Source organism: Leuresthes tenuis, unplaced genomic scaffold, assembly GCF_036924035.1.
Source record: "Leuresthes tenuis unplaced genomic scaffold, fLeuTen1.0.hap1 SCAF_1, whole genome shotgun sequence".
NCBI lineage: Eukaryota > Metazoa > Chordata > Actinopteri > Atheriniformes > Atherinopsidae > Leuresthes > Leuresthes tenuis.
The window spans coordinates 11,176,024-11,195,614 of NW_027325355.1; the positions used below are offsets into that span (position 1 = coordinate 11,176,024).

Genomic DNA, 19,591 nt, shown 5'->3' on the forward strand with positions numbered 1-19,591 from the left:
ATTTATCTATTTATATTTATTCATTTGTTGTTGTCCAGACAATCTAATGGGATTAGTTCCTAAGGTTTGTTCCCCATGAAACCCTCTGCTGTTTGAATCAGATTCTGAGTCTCTGATAAGCTGCAGTTCCAAGGTGGAAAAGCTCAGCCACCATGTGGACTCCTTGTTTCACCCATGATGTGTTTTTGAGCACGGACATGATCACAGGCTTATAAACCTGATGTTCCTTATAAGTGGTCTTTCAGTCCACATTCAGCATTAGAGGTGATTCATTTTGATTCCAGTCGTTCTTTTTTTTGTAATTGTCTCTTCAGGCTGAGTGTCTGTAACCTTTCAGACGAAGGATGTGAAGCTCTGTCCTCAGCTCTCAGCTCTTCCACTCTGACAGAACTGGACCTGAGTAACAACGACCTGCAGGATTCAGGGGTGAAGCAGGTGTCTGCTGGACTGAAGAATCCAAACTGCAGACTGGAAACACAGGATTCATCAAACTGTTTTTATGAACAGCTAACAGAACACCTGTGGATGGTCTTTGTATGATTGTTACAGAAGCTTTAGGCCTCTGACACCACAGGAACTTACATGAACCTTGAACCTGACTCACAATCTGAACCTGAAAGATCCTGGAAAGTGTTTTTTGGGTAATTTATTCAGTTTCCTTTGGGCTGCGTTTTCATCCAATAAATAATGTGAAGATTCATATAAAGTTATTTGAGTGAGTTGTTCTCCTGAGCCCAACTGATGGGCGGGGCAAACAAGTTGTAAACAAGTGTTGTACCTTGTTCCATCTAACTTAACTTAACTTATATGTATGATATTACATTCCCTTTCAGTTGATTCCGTCAGTACAACACTTATAGTCTGGGACATATATACACGCCACGCAAAGCAGCCGTCAACCCTGGGTCAGAACCAACACCCTGGTGCAGTTCATACCCAGCAGAAAGAACAGAGTGAGCCTTCGAAGGGCCTGTCACATCCAAGCTGTAGAACTGAACAAAAGTGTGTGGTGATGACCAACTGGCTGCAGCACAGACATCACCCACAGAAACTCCTCTAAACAGGGCCCATGATGCTGCCACAACCCTGGTTGAATGAGTTCTGACACCATGAGGTGGAGGGAGAAATCGCTTCTATAATCCAATAAGACAGGAGCCAGGCAGAGTTTTAACCCTGGCTGGATTGACAAAACATACTAACAGCTGGTCAGATAAACACACATTCTGTGTGCGATCAATGTAAGCATGCAACAAATGCACTGGGCACAGGGAATGTAACTACCTCTTCTCCTCAGTTTCAAAAGGAGTGGTGTAGAGCTCCATCACCATGGAGATGTAGTCAGATATGTACCAACTGAAACTGAGCGAGGCAGCGATAAAACGCGACCACTTGGTGCTCCGATAGACGAGCACTCGACATGGAGTATATTTCCAGCCTGAGAAATCAAAACTTCTGACTCGGGATCAGTGAGTTTTTCTGAAAATTCATGGAAAACCCCATCGTCTGAATGTGAAACAAAACAAGTGACAGGTGTACAGCAACCTGCTCTCTGGAAATCTCTACCAGAGCCCAACTGTCCAGATAAGTTAGGATGCCGATACCCCTCTCTGTTATGGGAGCTAATGCTGCTTCGACACACTAAAGGTGCGGGGAGCGAGCGACAAACCGAAGGGCAGCACCAGCTAAGCGTAGGACAATGCCCTCAAACGCAAACCTCAGAAACTGTCTGTGGTCTGGAAGAATTACTACGTAAAAGTAGGCAGCTGTGAGATCAGACCAATCTCCAGGCCATCTGCGTTCAGCAGCTGCCTCAGTGTCGACATTTTGAACTTGTACGTTCCTCTGTATTTGTTTAACACAAATCCAAAATAGTGCCTCTGTGACACCACTGTGGATGCCGTCCTCTTGTCCAAGGAAAATATATCGTCCATGATGATCTTTGCTCCGAGACAAAGTCCGGATGCTGACCATATTTTATCTGAAAAGGACTAAGTAGGGGAGTGTCTGCATGTATTTGTGGCTAAAATGAGAGCAGAAATCGGGTTCATCCACGTGTGTGTAGTTTGATTCTGACTCAGATTTATGAAGACACAAATTCAGTACTGTGAGACAGTTCCAGTTTCTCTGAACATTTGCTGACATTCAGCTTCAGTTTCAGAGCAGTTCTCTCAGAGTTTCTGTGTTGTTTTGTGTGTCTGCAGCCTGTCAGGCTGTATGATCACAGAGGAAGGCTGTGCTTCTCTGGCTGAAGCTGTGACCTCCAACCCCTCCCATCTGAGAGAGCTGGACCTGAGCTACAACCATCCAGGAGACTCAGGAGTGAAGCTGCTGACGGCTGCACTGAAGGATCCACACAAACTCAGGTATGGAGAGGCCTGCTGCAGCCACACACAATGTCTGATAGAGGAGGAAGAGCTGGAAACATGTTCTCTGTCCTGCACTCAGCCCTGTGTTTTTGCTTCCTGCTGAGTGTTACATGAACAATCACACATGTAGGAGCCTTTTTCCTTTGCTCACAGCAGAAACTCTGGTTGAACAGAAACAGCAGATATTTGTGGAGGAGGTCTCCAAGGAGAACATCTGCAGGAACAACAGTGAGAAGTGTCTGTTGGTCCTCTGACCCTGGATCAGATACAGAGATGGGTCCAGGACATGTTAGCCTAGCTTAGCACAAAGATTTATAAAACCATGTTCACCGTACATCTGGAAATGTGCACATGTGGATCAGACCTGTGTCCCTCCCTCCTGTGTCCCTCACTCCAAATGAGTGATTCTGATCAATAAAACCACAACACCTGGCAGCTAATTTATTTCCAATGACTATAGACTCTCCTCTGATCTTATTGTGAGCCGTTAATGTTCAGTGTGGATGGTGGAATGAGGGGAGTGTTTCTAGTCTAACTTTTCTAGATGAATGTCTTCCCCTGGCTGGCTGTGCAGCATTCAGATGGACCAATGGGTCTGAGAAAGGATCTGGATGTTTGGCTGCCCTGAAACATACTGAGAGGAGGAGTCAGCAGAAACAATGTGACCATCAGGAGAGACCATGATGTCAGAAACTGAAGTGATTTCATTAGAATTCTTAAAGCTCATATTTGGATTCAGAAATGAGTGAAAAATCAAAGTGAAAATTCTTCCAAACTTGAAGAGTTGAATTCAGAGACAGAAACTTCATCTCCATAATCTGACTGCAGAAAACATTTGGTGCTTTTAAACTTCAGAATGAGCTCAGAAAGATTTCCTTCCATCCATCGTTCTTCTCTTTATTCACTTTCTTTTTTTTCCTCCTTTTTCTGAGATAAATCAAATAATGAAAGCATCTCTGCATGAGTCCATAATCTGCTCTGCAGAGATGATTGAAAGGAGTTTTGTACGTTTCAGTTTTGATCAAACAGCTTTCCTTCTAGTTTTCAGATGCTCCATTCCAGTGGATGTATCCAGACGTTTTCCTGTTCCTTTCTCAGTGTAGAACAATGTGTGTGTGAGAGCCATATAATGTCCATGTTTGCATGCTGAAAGAGACTGTGCTGCTCTGACCCCCCTTCCTTCTTTCAGGGTGGAGCCTGCTGGAGAACAATGGTTGACACCAGGTCTGAGGAAGTGTAAGTGTGTTCTTCATCTGATTCATGACATCCAACCATCTTCACACTGTCACATCACTCACTGATCAAAGTGAACAGATGATAGATCAATAACTGCAGCTGGATTGTGTTTGTTCTCTCCATCAGATTCCTGTCAACTCACAATCGACACAAACACAGTGAACAGAAACCTGGAACTGTCTGACAACAGCAGGAAGGTGACACATGTGGAGGAGGTTCAGTCATATCCTGATCATCCAGACAGATTTGATGAGTGGTGTCCTCAGCTGCTGTGTAGAAATGTTCTGACTGGTCGCTGTTACTGGGAGGTCGAGTGGAGAGGAGGAGTTTATATATCAGTGAGTTACAGAGGAATCGGCAGGAGAGGAGGAGACTGTGTGTTTGGACAGAATGATCAGTCCTGGAGTCTGAGGTGCTCTGATGGAGGTTACTCTGTCTGTCACAATAACAGAGGAACATGTATCCCCTCCCCCTCCTCCGTCTCTAACAGAGCAGCAGTGTATGTGGACCGTCCTGCTGGCACTCTGTCCTTCTACAGAGTCTCCTCTGACACACTGATCCACCTCCACACCTTCAACACAACATTCACTGAAGAACCTCTGCATCCTGGATTTACTGTCTGGTCACCTGTTTCCTGGTTGTCTCTGTGTTGAGTATAAAGAGTTTCCTCCTGTCAGAGAATCACTGTTGAACAGATAGTTCAGTCTATACATGTCTGTCTCTTTCACTCAGAAACACCTTTTCAGATTCATGGATTCAGTCAGTTTCTGTTGGAAACTCTTCTAAATGATTCCTTGGAAACTTCTTCCTCTTCCAGTCCTTTAAAGATGGAAGCTGCCATTCTTCCAGGATGTTGTTTTTCTGTGTGTTTCCAGTCAAAGCTTCACACTGAATATCAGTATGTTGTGTTTCTCTGCAGCTCAATTCAACTGAGACCATTCAGTTCATGTCAGCTGCAGTTAGTTTGCTGCACATGTGACAAACTGTGATATCAGAGAGGAATCACTGAGCTGCAATCAGCCAAGATGAATTTCCAACCTGCTGACAGACCTTCACTGATTCTGCTCCAATGTTTAGGGACACTGGTTTAAACTGATAGAATTACTCAGTTCTGTCAGAGACAGTCGAGTTCTGTTAGAAAACCTTCTTCCTGGTTAACATGTCATAGGTGTGATGACTCTGTGATGACATCAGCAGAGAGTTTGACCAAAGCCTGTCTCATACATCTTACTAAGACCTCAGAAAATTGGGTCAAATTGTTGGGGGGGGGGGGGGGGGGGGGGGGCAGATGTGTCTTTCTATTCAAATGTGTTTTAGTTTGTTTCAAAAGCTTTTAAAAAAACATGGATCATATAAAGAAAGCAGCAGAACTGAGTGTTTGTGTTAATATGGTGTTATCTATTCTAAATATTGTTTTTATTATCTGTTCTTTCTTCTCTGCTAATTATTCATAATAATAAAGCTGAACTTCAACCTAAATGCAGCCGTGCTTCCTTAAAGCGTGAATGATTCAATGAATCTGATGCTGATGTTTCACAGAGATGTTATTACATTTAGATTTGGATCATATATTGATATCTGACTGGACTTATTCACCCATTAAATGTGTAAATCTTCCACCTCTCCATTAAAACAAAACTTGTTTCTGCAGAGAGTTTTATTCTGAAATAACTGAGTCATGCTTTTCGATCAGGATCCATCACAGACCAGACTTCCTGGAAGCTGAAAAACAGCTGGAAGGTCGCGCACGTGTGATGATCCAGACACATTTGATCACTTATTTAATCACTGATGTTATTCAGATATTTAAGAGTTGACAATATTCTTGGTTTTCCTGCTGTAAACATTCAACACGTTAGTTTTTAAGAGGTTGAAAGCAAAATGTTGCAAAGGTGAAAATCTTTCTCTCACAGCGGTTGTGTTTTTCTGAGCGGTCTGATGTCTGTCCCGCGACCAACTGGACTGGAAACGTGACTAAAACAATGAAGCTGCTGTTTTAGCAGCCTCATGAAGTCGAGTGTCGTTCTGCTGTTAAAAACAGCAGCTGAGAGCTCAGATCAGGCATGAGGAGGGAAAACTGGGCAGAAACCTTCAAACACACCAGACTGAGAGCTGAAAGCACCCAACCACAGAGCCACAGCCAGGACCAGGACCCACAACCAGAACCAGGTACCATAGCTTTGGTAGAACTAACAATTAGCCACTTTAAATATGTTTTAAGGCTGTTAAAATGTTTTAATTTTACACTGATTAGGTTAAAATGTGGAACTAAGAAATACAAAGAGTCTTTAAGATCAGATTACAGTTTAAGTACAGACGGTTCACGCTTTGTTGTCCTCTGGTGGGACCATAAAGATGTGAAATGACAGCTGATCATCATGCTGATTTAGCTGCTGCTCTGATGCCACATGTTAACATCTGTCTGTTTGTCTCCAGGTGAACCATGACGAAGTGTACTCTGACCGTCTTTGTCCTGCTGAACGTCTTCATGCTGCTCACGATTCCTGCAGGTGAGACACATCAAACATCTTCATCATTTAGAGTTTCAGCTGCTTTCACACAGAAAAACTCTAAACTACCTCACAGAGGAGACAAAGACCTGCCTGATGCAACCAGGAGCTCCATATTCACCTCACAGACGCCTCTTATTTAATGTTGTAAAAGGAGTTTTACTGCCGATCTGTCATGTGTTCATGTTAGCTGCACCAAATAGAGAAATTTCACTCACTTTAAAAAAAACAGTATCACACATACAGACACATTAACACTAACAGGTTAAAAAAACAAGCCAAAAGTAACATAAAATCCCCAAAATGCAAACTTCTACACTGCTATATCTTTCTAGAAGTTTAAAGTGGAGAGTGAAACCTACTTTGAAGCGGACTCAGGTTCTGGTTGCTTCTTTCTGACCAGCAGCTGCAGCAGTTTCACCTCTGAAATCAATCTAAAGCAGTGTTTGTGCATGGAGTTTGTATTTTCTGTCAATTTTGAACTGACAAAGGTAAAATGACGGCTCAGCTGATTGGAAACGTTTAGTTCATGATCATTTTTAATGTGTTATAAACACAGCTTGAATTAATGCATGGACTTGATCTTTATCTGAGTGCATTTTAGATCAGACAGTTAGTGCTTATTTAAATCCAACTTATTCCTCAGAAGTACAAGAAGAACTTGTATTTTAGACCCAATTACACCGGACTGTTCGAGGAGGTTTTCCCCTAAATCCACACCTCCACACTGGATTTGATCAGTCCACCACAGAGTTTTAAGGTTGCTGGAATTAAACCTTTACTTGAAACTTTCCTTTTACTCTGGAAGCAGAAATTCCCCTTAAACTTCTCTGAGCCATAATTGGTGGCAGCAGAGGCCTTGGAGGGAGTCCATTCCCTCTGAGTGCAGCCCACAGAGGGAGTGGGAGAGGTTCCTGAGTCTGTAAACTTCCTCTTGCTGTGTTGAGCTGCAGAGGCCTGGGGATGATTCTGCATCTTCTGGCCTGTTGGCGGCTTCCTCAGAACTTTCCTCTTTGCCACTTTCAAAGGGAAATATGTAGAAACCCTCAGACTCATTCTCCAGAATCTCTTCATCTACTCTGTCACCCCACAGAAGTGCAGGAGAGGATATTTTGGTTTGACTCAAAAAGGACTTTTTAAGTAAGTGTTGTTTTTCAGGCGGTTTGTCTTTCAGGCTTTTATAAACTACAGTGATGTCATGTCCTTTGATGACATGTTTCCATTGTGATGTCATGCAGAACTGTGAGGTCATAATCAGTGATGACATCACTTCTTGTGGTGGGAAACATGGATTGTATGAATGCTGAGTGAAATGTAAATGAAAACAGAAGCAGTGACCTGCAGATCCTTTATATATATCCGATAACTGAATCTGAATGTATCAGTGTCCAGGTCAGTAATAATGTATTTATTGTATGTTACGGTGCTCACAGCTGCTTTCTGCACGCCTCACCTGGAAGTATCTTTGAAGCTGCTTTGTATGTTGTCTACACTGACTGTGAAGCAAAAGTAACACAACAGCTACATCTTCAGGCTGTTCTCAGTGTTTCCAGCACAATCATTCAGCTGTTTTCATGCATCAACATAATACAGTAATAACAGTGTAGTTATGGTTGTTTCTATTCAGAGCTGCTTACAAGCAGAATGGGATTATTTCTACGTGTCAACATACAGTGTATAACATCATTTCTAGTAAAAATCTGACTTTGAAATATGTTAAAATGACAGAATCAGCATGTAAATGATAAAGTGTCTTCCTGTGGATGTTCTCAGATATGTACAGTATGAACACTGTGATCCTTTCCCACATGTCCCAGTATGTTTGATTGTGTTCCAAGTGAGGGTCAGACTGGAGAAAGTGTCATGAAGCTGTCACCCTTAAACAATCAATAAAAGCTCTGAATACAAAAGCATTTCAGTGTCATCTCTATAAGTAATGATGAAAGAAGCAGAAGCTTCAGCTGCACCTCCTGAGCTCTACTTTCCATATTGTTTACACTGACTGTGAATCAAAAGCAGCACAACAGCCACATCTTCAGCTTGTTGTTGAAAAGCTGTTCTGACAACATTCACAGCCCAATAAGCAGCACAGTGACAGCAGTGTAGTTGTGTTTGTGGGTCAGAGGAAATCTCATGTTCCAGCCATGTGATCCAGAACAACCCATGTGAGTGAAGGACAGACTGCAGCACTGATAAAAATGTCAGTTTGAGATGAATTCACAGGCATCAGTGTGTCAGTGGAACTGAAGGTGAACTGTTTGAGAGCTGAACACTGACAGGACTTTGTTTGCATGATGGAAACATGATGAAGAACAACATGACAAACTAAATCCATCATGTTAGAAGACAGAGTGGGAAAAGAATGAAAGTCAGCAGAAATTCAGCTCCATTATTGAATGAAGTCAAACACATTGAAGAGTTGGATCAGAGTTGAGGAGCTGTGTGGATTTGTAGTTGTGCATTTTCATCCCAGCTGTTAAACAACAGATAACAGTGTGTGTTACTAAATTCACCACCGAGCTGAATGTGTTTGTGGGAACATGAATGTTTTTTACTCTTTCTGTATCATGTGACCCCGATTTTAATCATCTGCTGTCAGATTCAAATCAAGACCATGAAACCACACAGCAGCTTCAGCTGAGCTGTCAGTCAGCAGCAGCGGTCTTATCTGTGGGCCGCAGGGGCTGATGGGAGCTCTGAGGAGCTGTTAGAAAGCACGTGGCCCTGGTCTGATCGCACAGCTCGTCCTTGTTTGGCCTCAGCTGCATCAGAGCGCCACTTCTCCCCAGGTTCACCAGAGGAAACACCACTGCACAAAATGCTTTTCCTCCCAGCTGCTGCTCTGTGCTGTCTGTGTTCAGGTGAGTGTTTCCAGCCAATCAGGAGCCAGCAAACTCCACCTGGAACAAACACTGTCACACTGACCTTCATCTGTCTGTCTGTGTCTCTACAGCACTGGTTGCCATGGCAGCACAGCTGATCCAGGACCAGTGAACACTGACCAGGAGAGTTGGTCAAAGTGTCTCCTTCAGCTGTGGAACTGACCAGTGTGATGAAAACTGGATATACTGGTACCAGAAGAAAGAAGCAGAAACATTCACAGTGATTCTGGATATTAATAAAGATAGTGGTGATGATTATAAAGGTTATGGTCATCCTCAGAAAGATGATTTCTCAGCTGTGAATAAACAGAACGGCTGTGAGAGAGCAGTAAACCACAGCCCAGGTTCACATATTTCACCTCCATCTCAGACAGAGTCACAAACATACTGAGCTGAGGGAGTTTCTTCCTCTCTGCTGTCTTTATTTATTTCAACTTTTATTCAACTTTTTCTTATTATTAAGAGAAGTTTTCTGAAGGTTCAAAGATAAAAACTGTGAACATTTCAAAGATTTGTTCTGGAAAATGATCCAAATGAAACTTCAATTCACCATAAATAAAAGCAAGACATTTTAAAGACATTTATTTAATACTGAATGTTTTCATTCAAATGTCCAGATAAATATGAATCTCCTGCTTTGTGCTGCTGCTGGAATAAAGTCCATTCCTCCTTTAAAAGGTTTAATGAGCTCTTCATGAAAACACTTCCAGCAGCACTTGTTGTTTCACAGCTTTCAGCAGATTTCACCTCATCATTTCACTTTATTCCATTTTAAAAGACAGATCTTGGACTGATCTCAGGTCAGGATTTTGTCCTTCTAGCAGCAGCTTATCAGGACGCTGATTTTGTTGGACAGATGTTCATCAGTTTCCTGTGGATGTTTCTGCTTCCCAGAGGATGAATCAGAGTGCACTGAGACTGAGACAGGAGCAGGAAAACTTCCTAAATTCATGTGAAGTCTTTGTAGCACATTACAGCTCAGAAACAGAACACATGCACAGTGAGGGCATGATGCTCAACACGTTTCTCAAAGCATTTACACAAGGACATTCATTATGTGCTTACAGTGATATGATTTCCTTCCCCTGACACTGAAATAACGATCATCTTTAAGTGATTTCATGTCACTTTTAGATCCATCAGCTCCACAGTTTTATATCTCTACATGTTAAGTATAAGGCAGCTTTCACAGCGAGCTATGTGGCAAATATCTGGAAACAGCTGAGACTAACAGCCTGAAACATCCAGTTTCTACAAAGATAGCTCATATACACAGTTCTGCTGGAATGTTTCTGTACAGTCATCATGGACATTAATGTCATTTCCATTTAGTCATTTAGCAGATGCTTTGATCCAAAGTGACTCACAGGTGAGGAAACAACATCCCAGTGCAGTCAGGCATACCTCTCATTTCCCTGTATTTGTGTCCATCCTCCAGACTCCTGTGGATCCTTTTTACCTCACGCTAAAAAAGCCAATATCACAGACGGAGAAAAGTTAGATCATGAGAGAGAAAAAAACTCTTGAAACATTCTGTGAACAAAGCAAGGAGGTCAATAAATAAGTCTACACCTCATTACAGTGGTTAATATTTCTGTCTGAATAAGTTTTTGTTTGCATCTGTGTGGTTGTGGACATATTTGATCTAAGGGAACTTCAGATTGAAACCTCGCCAGTGAAGAACTGAATGTAGCTCAACGTGTTGGTGTAAAAGACCACTCTGATGCTTAGAAGTCCATACTCCCACCAACTAGTTTAAAGCTGAATAATCCTTTCAGATGAGAGATGAAACGTCTTCAAGAACCAAGAAGAAGAAGAAGTTGCCCTTATTCAGGCTCTTACCCACAAAGTGTCACCGTGAGGAGCCCCCTTTCCAATCAGTAAACCTTCTTCTAAAAAAGTAGCCCTGAACAGCTGCCTCCAGCTCCTCTGAGGGACACACCTGCTGAACTGGTCATTGACATTAGAATAAAAAGGCTGCAGACAGACCAAAACTCCTGCTTTGGAGATGAATCCTCTGTGTAATGCTTCTCACAGTTCATGAAAGAATATTATAAAATAACAATGATTTTAACCATCTGTAATTATACTGGGGCAGCTGCTTATCTGAAGTGTTGCATATGTCACTGTGATCTATGTTATTAATGTCCAAAGACATGTGAGCTGTGTTTAGATTTAGCCAAAAGCTGAAGTGGAGAAGAAGATCTTGCAATAAAGAAAGAGGAAAGGATGATGCACAGTTTTTACAGTAATGAATGACACACAGTGGTTCTAACGGCGCCCTGGAGCTGTTCACATCTGGTCTTAACATGATCAGAAAAGTGAACTAAGTACATCTGTGAACACGTTCAACAACGATTCAGCTGCTCTTTTCTCCACTGTGGAAACCTCTCAGCCAAACTCGATAGTTATTGTGATGAGAGATTTCAACTCATGTAACCTCTCCCAGAAACTGACAAACTCCAAACAGCTGGTGACATGCGCCATGCAGGACAGCAACACACTGGACCACTTCTACTCCACCATAAAACCCTCATACCGCTCCATCCCCCACGCTGCCCTTGGACACTCCGACCACTGCATCATACAGATGGTCCCCACATACAGGCAGCAACTGAGAAGGGCCAAACCATCCAGGACTACAGTAAGGAGGTGGACTCCAGAGGAGAGGGACAGGCTTCAGGACTGCATGGAGTCTACTGACTGGGAGTCACCGAGGGGCCCTGAGGATGACAACGGCAGCTTTTCTGACACTGTATGTTCCTGCATCAGCTTCTGTGAGCAGGTCTGCCTCCCAACCAAAACCATCACAAGGCACAATAACCAAAAGCCCTGGTTCTCCAAGCAGCTCAGAGAGCTCAGGCGCCGGAAAGAGCAGGCGTACAGAGAGGGTGACATGGACACATTCAGACTGGCCAGACAGGGCCTCAAGAAGGCCATCAAAAATGTTAAAGAGGACTATAGAGCCAGACTGGAGAGTGATTCAGGCACCAACGACCCTGCAGTTGTTGGAGCCCCCTCAGAACCATCACAAACCACAAAGGTAGAAGCCCTGTGGTCGCCCCCTCCCCCGGACTAGCTGACGATCTCAACACCTTCTACACAAGGTTTGAGAGACCCCCTGCTGCTTTATTGTCTCCAATCCCCCCCCTTCTCTCTCTCTCTCTCACAGGCACTGAGAGCTCACCGCCACCCATTTCTCATCCCCTTATCACATATGTGTATGATAAAATACTTTTTAATGTATTCAGTGTGTAAATTCTCCCAGAAAGGTAGCATCATATGATATGGCAGGTTGTGTGTGTTTTTCTGTCACTTTACTCAAAGAAAGTTAATGCCTTAGCATGCATGAGGTGTTCTTATTGTACCCCAACTCCTTGGAACACAGTAAACACCTCACCTATGAATACATTAAGAAACAGTGAAAATACAGTTCTTGATCAGCAAACCTAATGCATCTGATATATGTTAGATTAAGCTTTACCTTAATAGGACATATCAAATCAAACACGGGGGAAATCTTCCTCTTCCTAAGTGGCTCCATCCTCTTACCTATCCTTCTCTCCTCACTCTCCCAAATCTCAAAACTATCTCTCTCTCACTTAACTCCCCAAACTATCTCCAAACTATATTAACGCTATCAAAACTCTAGTATCCTGAACCTGAACTGACCGCAACTCTCCATAAAAAAAAACACATCTTAAATGGAGACTGAGGGGTTTATATGCTTGTCAATACTCGGACATATAAATCTGACAAAAGAAGCATTTACGGAAACAGTCACGTGGTTGGGACGGGTAGGGAGGTTGCGGACGTCATCATTTTCGGCTCCTCCCCTAAATGAAGTAAACCGTCTCCTCCATTATTCCACACACACTTCGAAGCCTCAGCACATTTCGGGACTTCACTACAGGAAGCTGCATGCAGGTGAGTCCAGAAAAGAATACATGTAGCGGTCAAACATTTGCAGAAATGTCTTCAAAGTACTTTGTGTCATTGGTTTGATTCCTGCAGCTGGACACGGGCAGTCAGAACATGTATTAAAGAGTGAAAAAGTTCAAATAACCTGGCTGCCATACACAGTTAGCATGTCCTGCTAATGCTAATGCTCTGCTAACCGTTGTACTCAAAGCAGAAACCAGAAACACAACATCAACTATAGATTTCAATAAGCCGGTCAGATGGACAAATAAAATGGAGCTTTATCCTTTTAGCTGTGTGTTAAACACATTTTCCACTAAAGCTGCAGTTTTCTAAGCTTTTTTCTGTAGTTTTGCTGAAATCTTTTGTCATTTAAAAAATTTGATCAATGTAAAATTTAGAATTGTTCGTTCCGGTATTATCTGGGTATTTGGTTTTTGATAAAACTGTGGCGCGAAAACATGTGATATGATGTGTTTAATGTACACACTATGCCATATTTCATGATTAGATTTTAAAATGGGATTTAATTATTGTCAATATTTATTACATTAAGAGTTTATGTTGTTTGAAGAGGAGTCATAGTATTATTATATAGATTTATCAGTGATCCAGGAAAGTATCACAGGAGCAGTTGAAATATACAGTTCAGTATCAGTGTCTGATTTCTCAGATTTACACTCAGAAGCCCATTAAAAGACAGTCTGACTGTCCTCTTCAGAAGTGTCTCATGAATGCTTCATTATTCAGTTTCCTTTACATATCCAATATTTTCTTTTATCCACGTATCAAAAAGGACTGACCGCATGATAAAAAGGTTGTACATGTCTTTACTCATAAAGTCCACCTGCCAACATCTGGAGTTAAAATGGAGCAAAAATTATCTTTATTAGGAGGATCTGTGCAACTTTTAGGAGCTGATACTCTGATCTGACCACAACACAAGATCACTTTTTACTCTTCAACTGGACACATAAGTTTACCAGTTAAAATCATTTCAGAATCAAAATAAAGGAGATTGTAGGTTATTAAAACACTCCTTTATATTTAAATGACAGCCTCAGAATGGTCCACTTCATGTTGTTCTTCAGAGTGTCTCAGATCAGTCAGACAGCTCCTGCTGACGTGCTGTTAGCCACACAGAACTAGATCATTCCCCCACTGAAACATCACATCTTCTCAGTTTCAAGCCTCAGTCCAGACTGAAGCTCCCTGAGTGCTGAACAATGGGCTTCAGAGTTTAACCTGTGACAAATCTGAGATTACTCTGTTACTTTCCTGGATCCATGACAGCTTCTGGAAATGAGAACAAATTTAGAAACGGAGAAAATCTGCACTTCAATCTCTGGGATGATATTGGGACCATTTCCTCAAACAGTATCATTGTCTTAATGTAGTAAAATGATTTAAGTTGATCATGTTACACTGACTCAGATGAGATTCATGGGATATTGCACACAGTGGGTGTCATTCTACAGAGTATATTATACATATATTATATTATACATTTATTATACATTTTTTTCTTAATTTGATCAAAAAGCTCCAAATATTTTGAACTGTGACCTTAGTGGGTCTTTAAAGAACCATTTTAAAGTTCACAGGAATAGAAATTAAAACCACGGTAATAAGTTTAATTAAATGTGACTAGATGGTTAAAAACTGTTCAGAAAGGTTTTCAAGAGAAGAAGAAAAGTGGGTGTGGTTTGACATGCTGCACGCCACAGATGGATCTTATTGTATGTACTGACAGTTGCAGACAGAGTCCATCAGTCGGAGGACCTGGACCAGAATGGAACAGCAGAACCAGGATCCAAACACCTCCACTAAGAACAGAGCCGGCTCATCCTCTGCTTCCACCGGGCTACAGGTCAGTGTGGAGGACATTAAAGACACGAGGACGAGTGTCGAGGCTCCGTGTATCCTCTGCTCATTCTGCTTTTCCATCAAATGTGGAAAAGTGTCAGCAAAGTGTTTCCTGGTTTCATCTCTTCCCTCTGAGCTGCAGATACAGATGTGTTTAGACTGAAAATATGCTGCAGGCTGAATGATCTGCTGGAAGAAACTCAGTGGCCAGATTGTTGTTGTGGGACATTTTCTGGCTCTCAGTCTTCAGATTTGAGAGGTTCAGGAGCTTATATTCATTGTTTGTGTTTAAAGTCTCTGGATTACATGAATGAAACCTGGTGGTGGTAATACTTCTGGGTCTTTAATGGTTAGATGACAGGTTTTTAGATCTCTCTACCTCAGGGTAAAGAGTTGTTTTAGAGCGAAACAAAGGTTGAGTTAAAACTGTTTCCCTGATAGCTGTTGAGCTCAATGGCTGCAGACCTCTGGGTTGTAAGCTGGAACAAAGGGATAGTGTAATGAATGTCATGTATTACCACCACTGTTACTTTTATTCGTTTAAACCAGTGATCATCAACCTTTTTCAGTCCAACCTCTTCATGGTGTTTAACTGAACAACTTGGACAAGACTGTGCTTCATTCTATCATTTAGAAATATTGTAGCACAAGTTCCTTTTCAGAATTTCATCATGACAAAAAATAATTAGTGAAAGAGCAAAAAGCAAGAGTTTACTGCTTAAAAACCTGAACGTGTGTAGAACACATCAGAGCACAGTGTTGACAGCTGAGGGCACTTATAAACACACTCTCAGCATCTCAGCACGTTTGATCTGAGATATTGAGACCTGTGGCTCAGTCTATACACGTCCAGTTAGAATATGTTGGTTAGCTTAGAGAAATCTTTTGTGTGAACTTCAAAAGGATCTAATCCTTCTTCCTTTCTGTCATTGCAGAAACATATAGCCCAAGATGGCTCCAGATGTCACTCCTGTAAACACTGTGGGAAAGTTTTCAAAAGATCATCACATCTGAGGTATCATCAGAGGCTTCACACTGGAAAGAAACCATATAGCTGTGCTCAGTGTGGGGCAGCTTTCACTACATCGTCCGATTCTAAGAAACACCAACGTATTCACACAGGAGAGAAACCATACAACTGTGGTCAGTGTGGTGCAGCATTCACTACATCTTCCAATCTTAAGATACACCAACGTATTCACACAGGAGAGAAACCATACAGCTGTGGTCAATGTGGAGCAGCTTTCACAACATCTTCCTCTCTTAAGACACACCAACGTATTCACACAGGAGAGAAACCATACAGCTGTGGTCAGTGTGGAGCAGGTTTTGCTCGATTATCCAGTCTAAAGACACACCAACATATTCACACAGGAGAGAAACCTTACAACTGTGGTCAGTGTGGGGCAGCTTTCACAACATCTTCCTATCTTAAGATACACCAACGTATTCACACAGGAGAGAAACCTTACAACTGTAGTCAGTGTGGAGCAGCTTTCACTACATATTTCGATCTTAAGACACACCAACGTATTCACACAGGAGCGAAACCTTACAACTGTGGTCAGTGTGGGGCAGCTTTCACTGCATCTTCCGATCTTAAGATACACCAACGTATTCACACAGGAGAGAAACCATACAGCTGTAGTCAGTGTGGAGCAGCATTCACAAAATCTTCCTCTCTTAAGAGACACCAACGTATTCACACAGGAGAGAAACCTTACAACTGTGGTCAGTGTGGGGCAGCTTTCACTACATCGTCCGATTTTAAGACTCACCAACGCATTCACACTGGAGAGAAACCTTACAACTGTGGTCAGTGTGGCGCAGAATTCACTACATCTTCCAATCTGAAGAAACACCAACGTATTCACACAGGAGAAAAACCTTACAGCTGTGGTCATTGTGGAGCAGCTTTCACTATTTCTTCCGATCTTAAGACACACCAACGTATTCACACAGGACAGAAACCTTACAGCTGTGGTCAGTGTGGAGCAGCATTCACAACATCTTCCAATCTTAAGAGACACCAACGTATTCACACAGGAGAGAAACCATACAGCTGTGGTCAGTGTGGCGCAGCTTTCACTACATCTTCCAATCTTAATAAACACCAACGTATTCACACAGGACAGAAACCATACAGCTGTAGTCATTGTGGAGCAGCATTCACATCTTCCAATCTTAATAAACACCAACGTATTCACACAGGACAGAAACCATACAGCTGTAGTCATTGTGGAGCAGCATTCACAACATCTTCATCTCTTAAGAAACACCAACGTATTCACACAGGAGAGAAACCATACAGCTGTGGTCAGTGTGGAGCAGCTTTCGCTACATCTTCCAATCTTAAGAAACACCAACGTATTCACACAGGAGAGAAACCATACAGCTGTGGTCAGTGTGGAGCAGCTTTCACTACATCTTCCTATCTTAAGAAACACCAACGTATTCACACAGGAGAGAAACCTTACAACTGTGGTCAGTGTGGGGCAGCTTTCACTACATATTTCGTTCTTAAGACACACCAACGTATTCACACAGAATCATAAGAAATTCCCTTGTTCAGATTAAAAATCTTCTTTGTGGATTACCACCTTCTCTTGTCAGGGCTTTTGTTCTGAATGTTCTGTGGGTAGCACATTTTTGAAGAATCATTGAAAGTGCTTTATAATTTGTTGGGATAGTTGGGAACTATGGACAGATCTCCCACCGTTCAAGATAAATATGGCATCAGTTCTGAGTTGATAGACAGAACAATATCATTGCCTTGAGATGACATTGTTTTAATTTGGCGCTATATGAATAAAACTGAATTGAATTGAAAATGCAATCTTTTTTTAAAGTAGATACACGTTTTATTCTATTATACTGAACATATATGTTTTGTTTAAAGTTAAAATTCACAAAGTAGCTGTGCACCAGCTGTGGGTATGTTTGTAAACATACAACATCTTTAGAAGCAATATATCATTTCAGTTTGATGTAAAGTCTAGCTTTACACTTGTTTGTATTTCATTGTTCTGCATTTTATTAAAGGTTAGATGTCAACATTTCTCATGCGTTTCATCTTCTGAAATTTGTGTTTGGTTCTAATCTTTGTGCTAATCTTTCCCAAAGACTTAGAAATTTTTCTGAGTCTGAAAAAGGTTTGGAGTTGTTCCCTGTACTTTCCAGACAGCTGTTTGATTGTCATGACTAAAGCTGAAAGTTAAGGCTGTTCCAACACTAAAAGGGCACGAGGCTCAACTTCAAGCTGTGAAACTATGTCAAATGTCTGTTGTGTTGGTGTCAAGAAAATTCTCTCAAAATGAGGCTCAGAGTCGCTGGAGACAATACCAAACATTTATTCTCACAGGAAGGAGTCTGCATGACATATCAAGAAGCTGACACAGATTTGTCTGAGTTAAAAAAAAAAAACAATGATGCTATCGCTATTTAGTTTCCACTTTGTTTATTCTGTACATTTCTGTATATAACAGTGCTGAGCCTGAGTGAGATTTCAATTTCAATTTCCCAGAGGCAACCTCCCAAAGGGATTAATAAAGTCATCCATCCATCCATCCATCCTATGAGATCACTGGCCACACAAGGTTATGTGACATTCAGTCAAACAAGGATTAGACAGAAGTTGAAATAAGATAGATAGGAGGACTCTCAGCACACAGTGTCTCTTGACCCTGCAGCATCTCACACGTGGTACTTCCTTTTTGTCATAATATAACTTCATGATTTTTTTTAACATATCTCTCCTGTTTATAATAGAAAAGAAGGTGTAAATTCACAGTAGAGTCATATATAAACATGCATTTGTTTGTATATCTTCTACGTCATTGTCATTGTTAAACAGTTTGTAATGTTGACCTCTGTTTGTTTTTGGCTCTCAGTGTCCATGTTGCTGATCCTGGATCTGCTGAGATGTCCCAGGTCATTGTTGGCTTTGATCCTCATACATTTATTTTTGTCCTGAGAAAGAAGAAGTTCCAAAAAGGGAAACAGGGACTGCTTTTGCATTTGACACAGCCTATATCATGCCAACATTCATTTGGGGCTGCAGTTTTTCATTTAGTTTCAGACTCGTTCTTGGATTCAAATGTTGATGAGTTTCTGTGACAGATACAGTGGGGAGAACAAGTATTTGATACGCTGCTGATTTTGCTGGTTTTCACACTTGCAATGCATGTAGAAGTCTGTAATTTTTATCATAGGTGCTCTTCAAGTGTGAGTGACGGAATCTAAAAATAAAATCGCACTGAATGATTTTCAAGTAATTCATTTGCATTCTCCCCACTGTAGGCTCCAGTCCCCCTGAAACCATGTAAAACAAATGGAAGGATGGATAGTTTGTGGGACATTTATTCATTCATTCCACTTCGGTATTGAAATCTTTTTGTTCCATTCAATGTAAAGTTATCCTGAGGATAACAGGCAGGATTTGAACCAGCTGTTGCACCACTGGCAAGTTATGGTCTCTGTTAAACTCACCAAGCCACCTTCCCACTTGAAGATGTTTTTGGAGTGCTTTTCAATTTGTATTTTTAGTGTTGGAGCTGAAACTTCACTGAGTCATAAGTTTTGATCCCAGAACATCTGACATTTAAAACATTCACCAAACAGCCTGAGCTATTCCACTGAACCCTTTGCTCTGACTGTTGCACAGGCAGCAGTTTCATAATGAATCAGTCGGGTGTTTGAAGGAATGTTTCCATGACATCGAACTCAGAGCCGTCTCCATTAACCTCAACAGTAAATATTATCTTCCCCCGTCCACACTACCTCTGTGAAGAATGTTTGCTGCAATTCTTCA

The 19,591-nt window shown here is 41.6% G+C and overlaps 3 protein-coding genes across 3 annotated transcripts in view; 2 read left to right on the forward strand and 1 right to left on the reverse strand.

The window, feature by feature from the left end:
* LOC140296621 (uncharacterized) overlaps nt 1-19,591 on the reverse strand; it is a 581,862-nt gene that overhangs the window by 411,347 nt on the left and 150,924 nt on the right. The window lies entirely within an intron of this gene.
* Nucleotides 1,979-4,750, forward strand: LOC140292285 (stonustoxin subunit alpha-like). The gene is made up of 3 exons (XM_072379476.1): nt 1,979-2,363; nt 3,556-3,602; nt 3,729-4,750. The coding sequence occupies exons 1-3, from the start codon at nt 2,215-2,217 to the stop codon at nt 4,253-4,255; spliced, it is 723 nt and encodes a 240-aa protein (XP_072235577.1). The 5' UTR covers nt 1,979-2,214; the 3' UTR covers nt 4,256-4,750.
* LOC140295503 (uncharacterized) lies at nt 14,708-19,349 on the forward strand. Its single transcript, XM_072379662.1, has 3 exons — nt 14,708-14,785; nt 15,966-17,265; nt 19,327-19,349. Exons 1-3 carry the CDS (start codon nt 14,708-14,710, stop codon nt 19,347-19,349), a joined length of 1,401 nt encoding a protein of 466 aa, XP_072235763.1.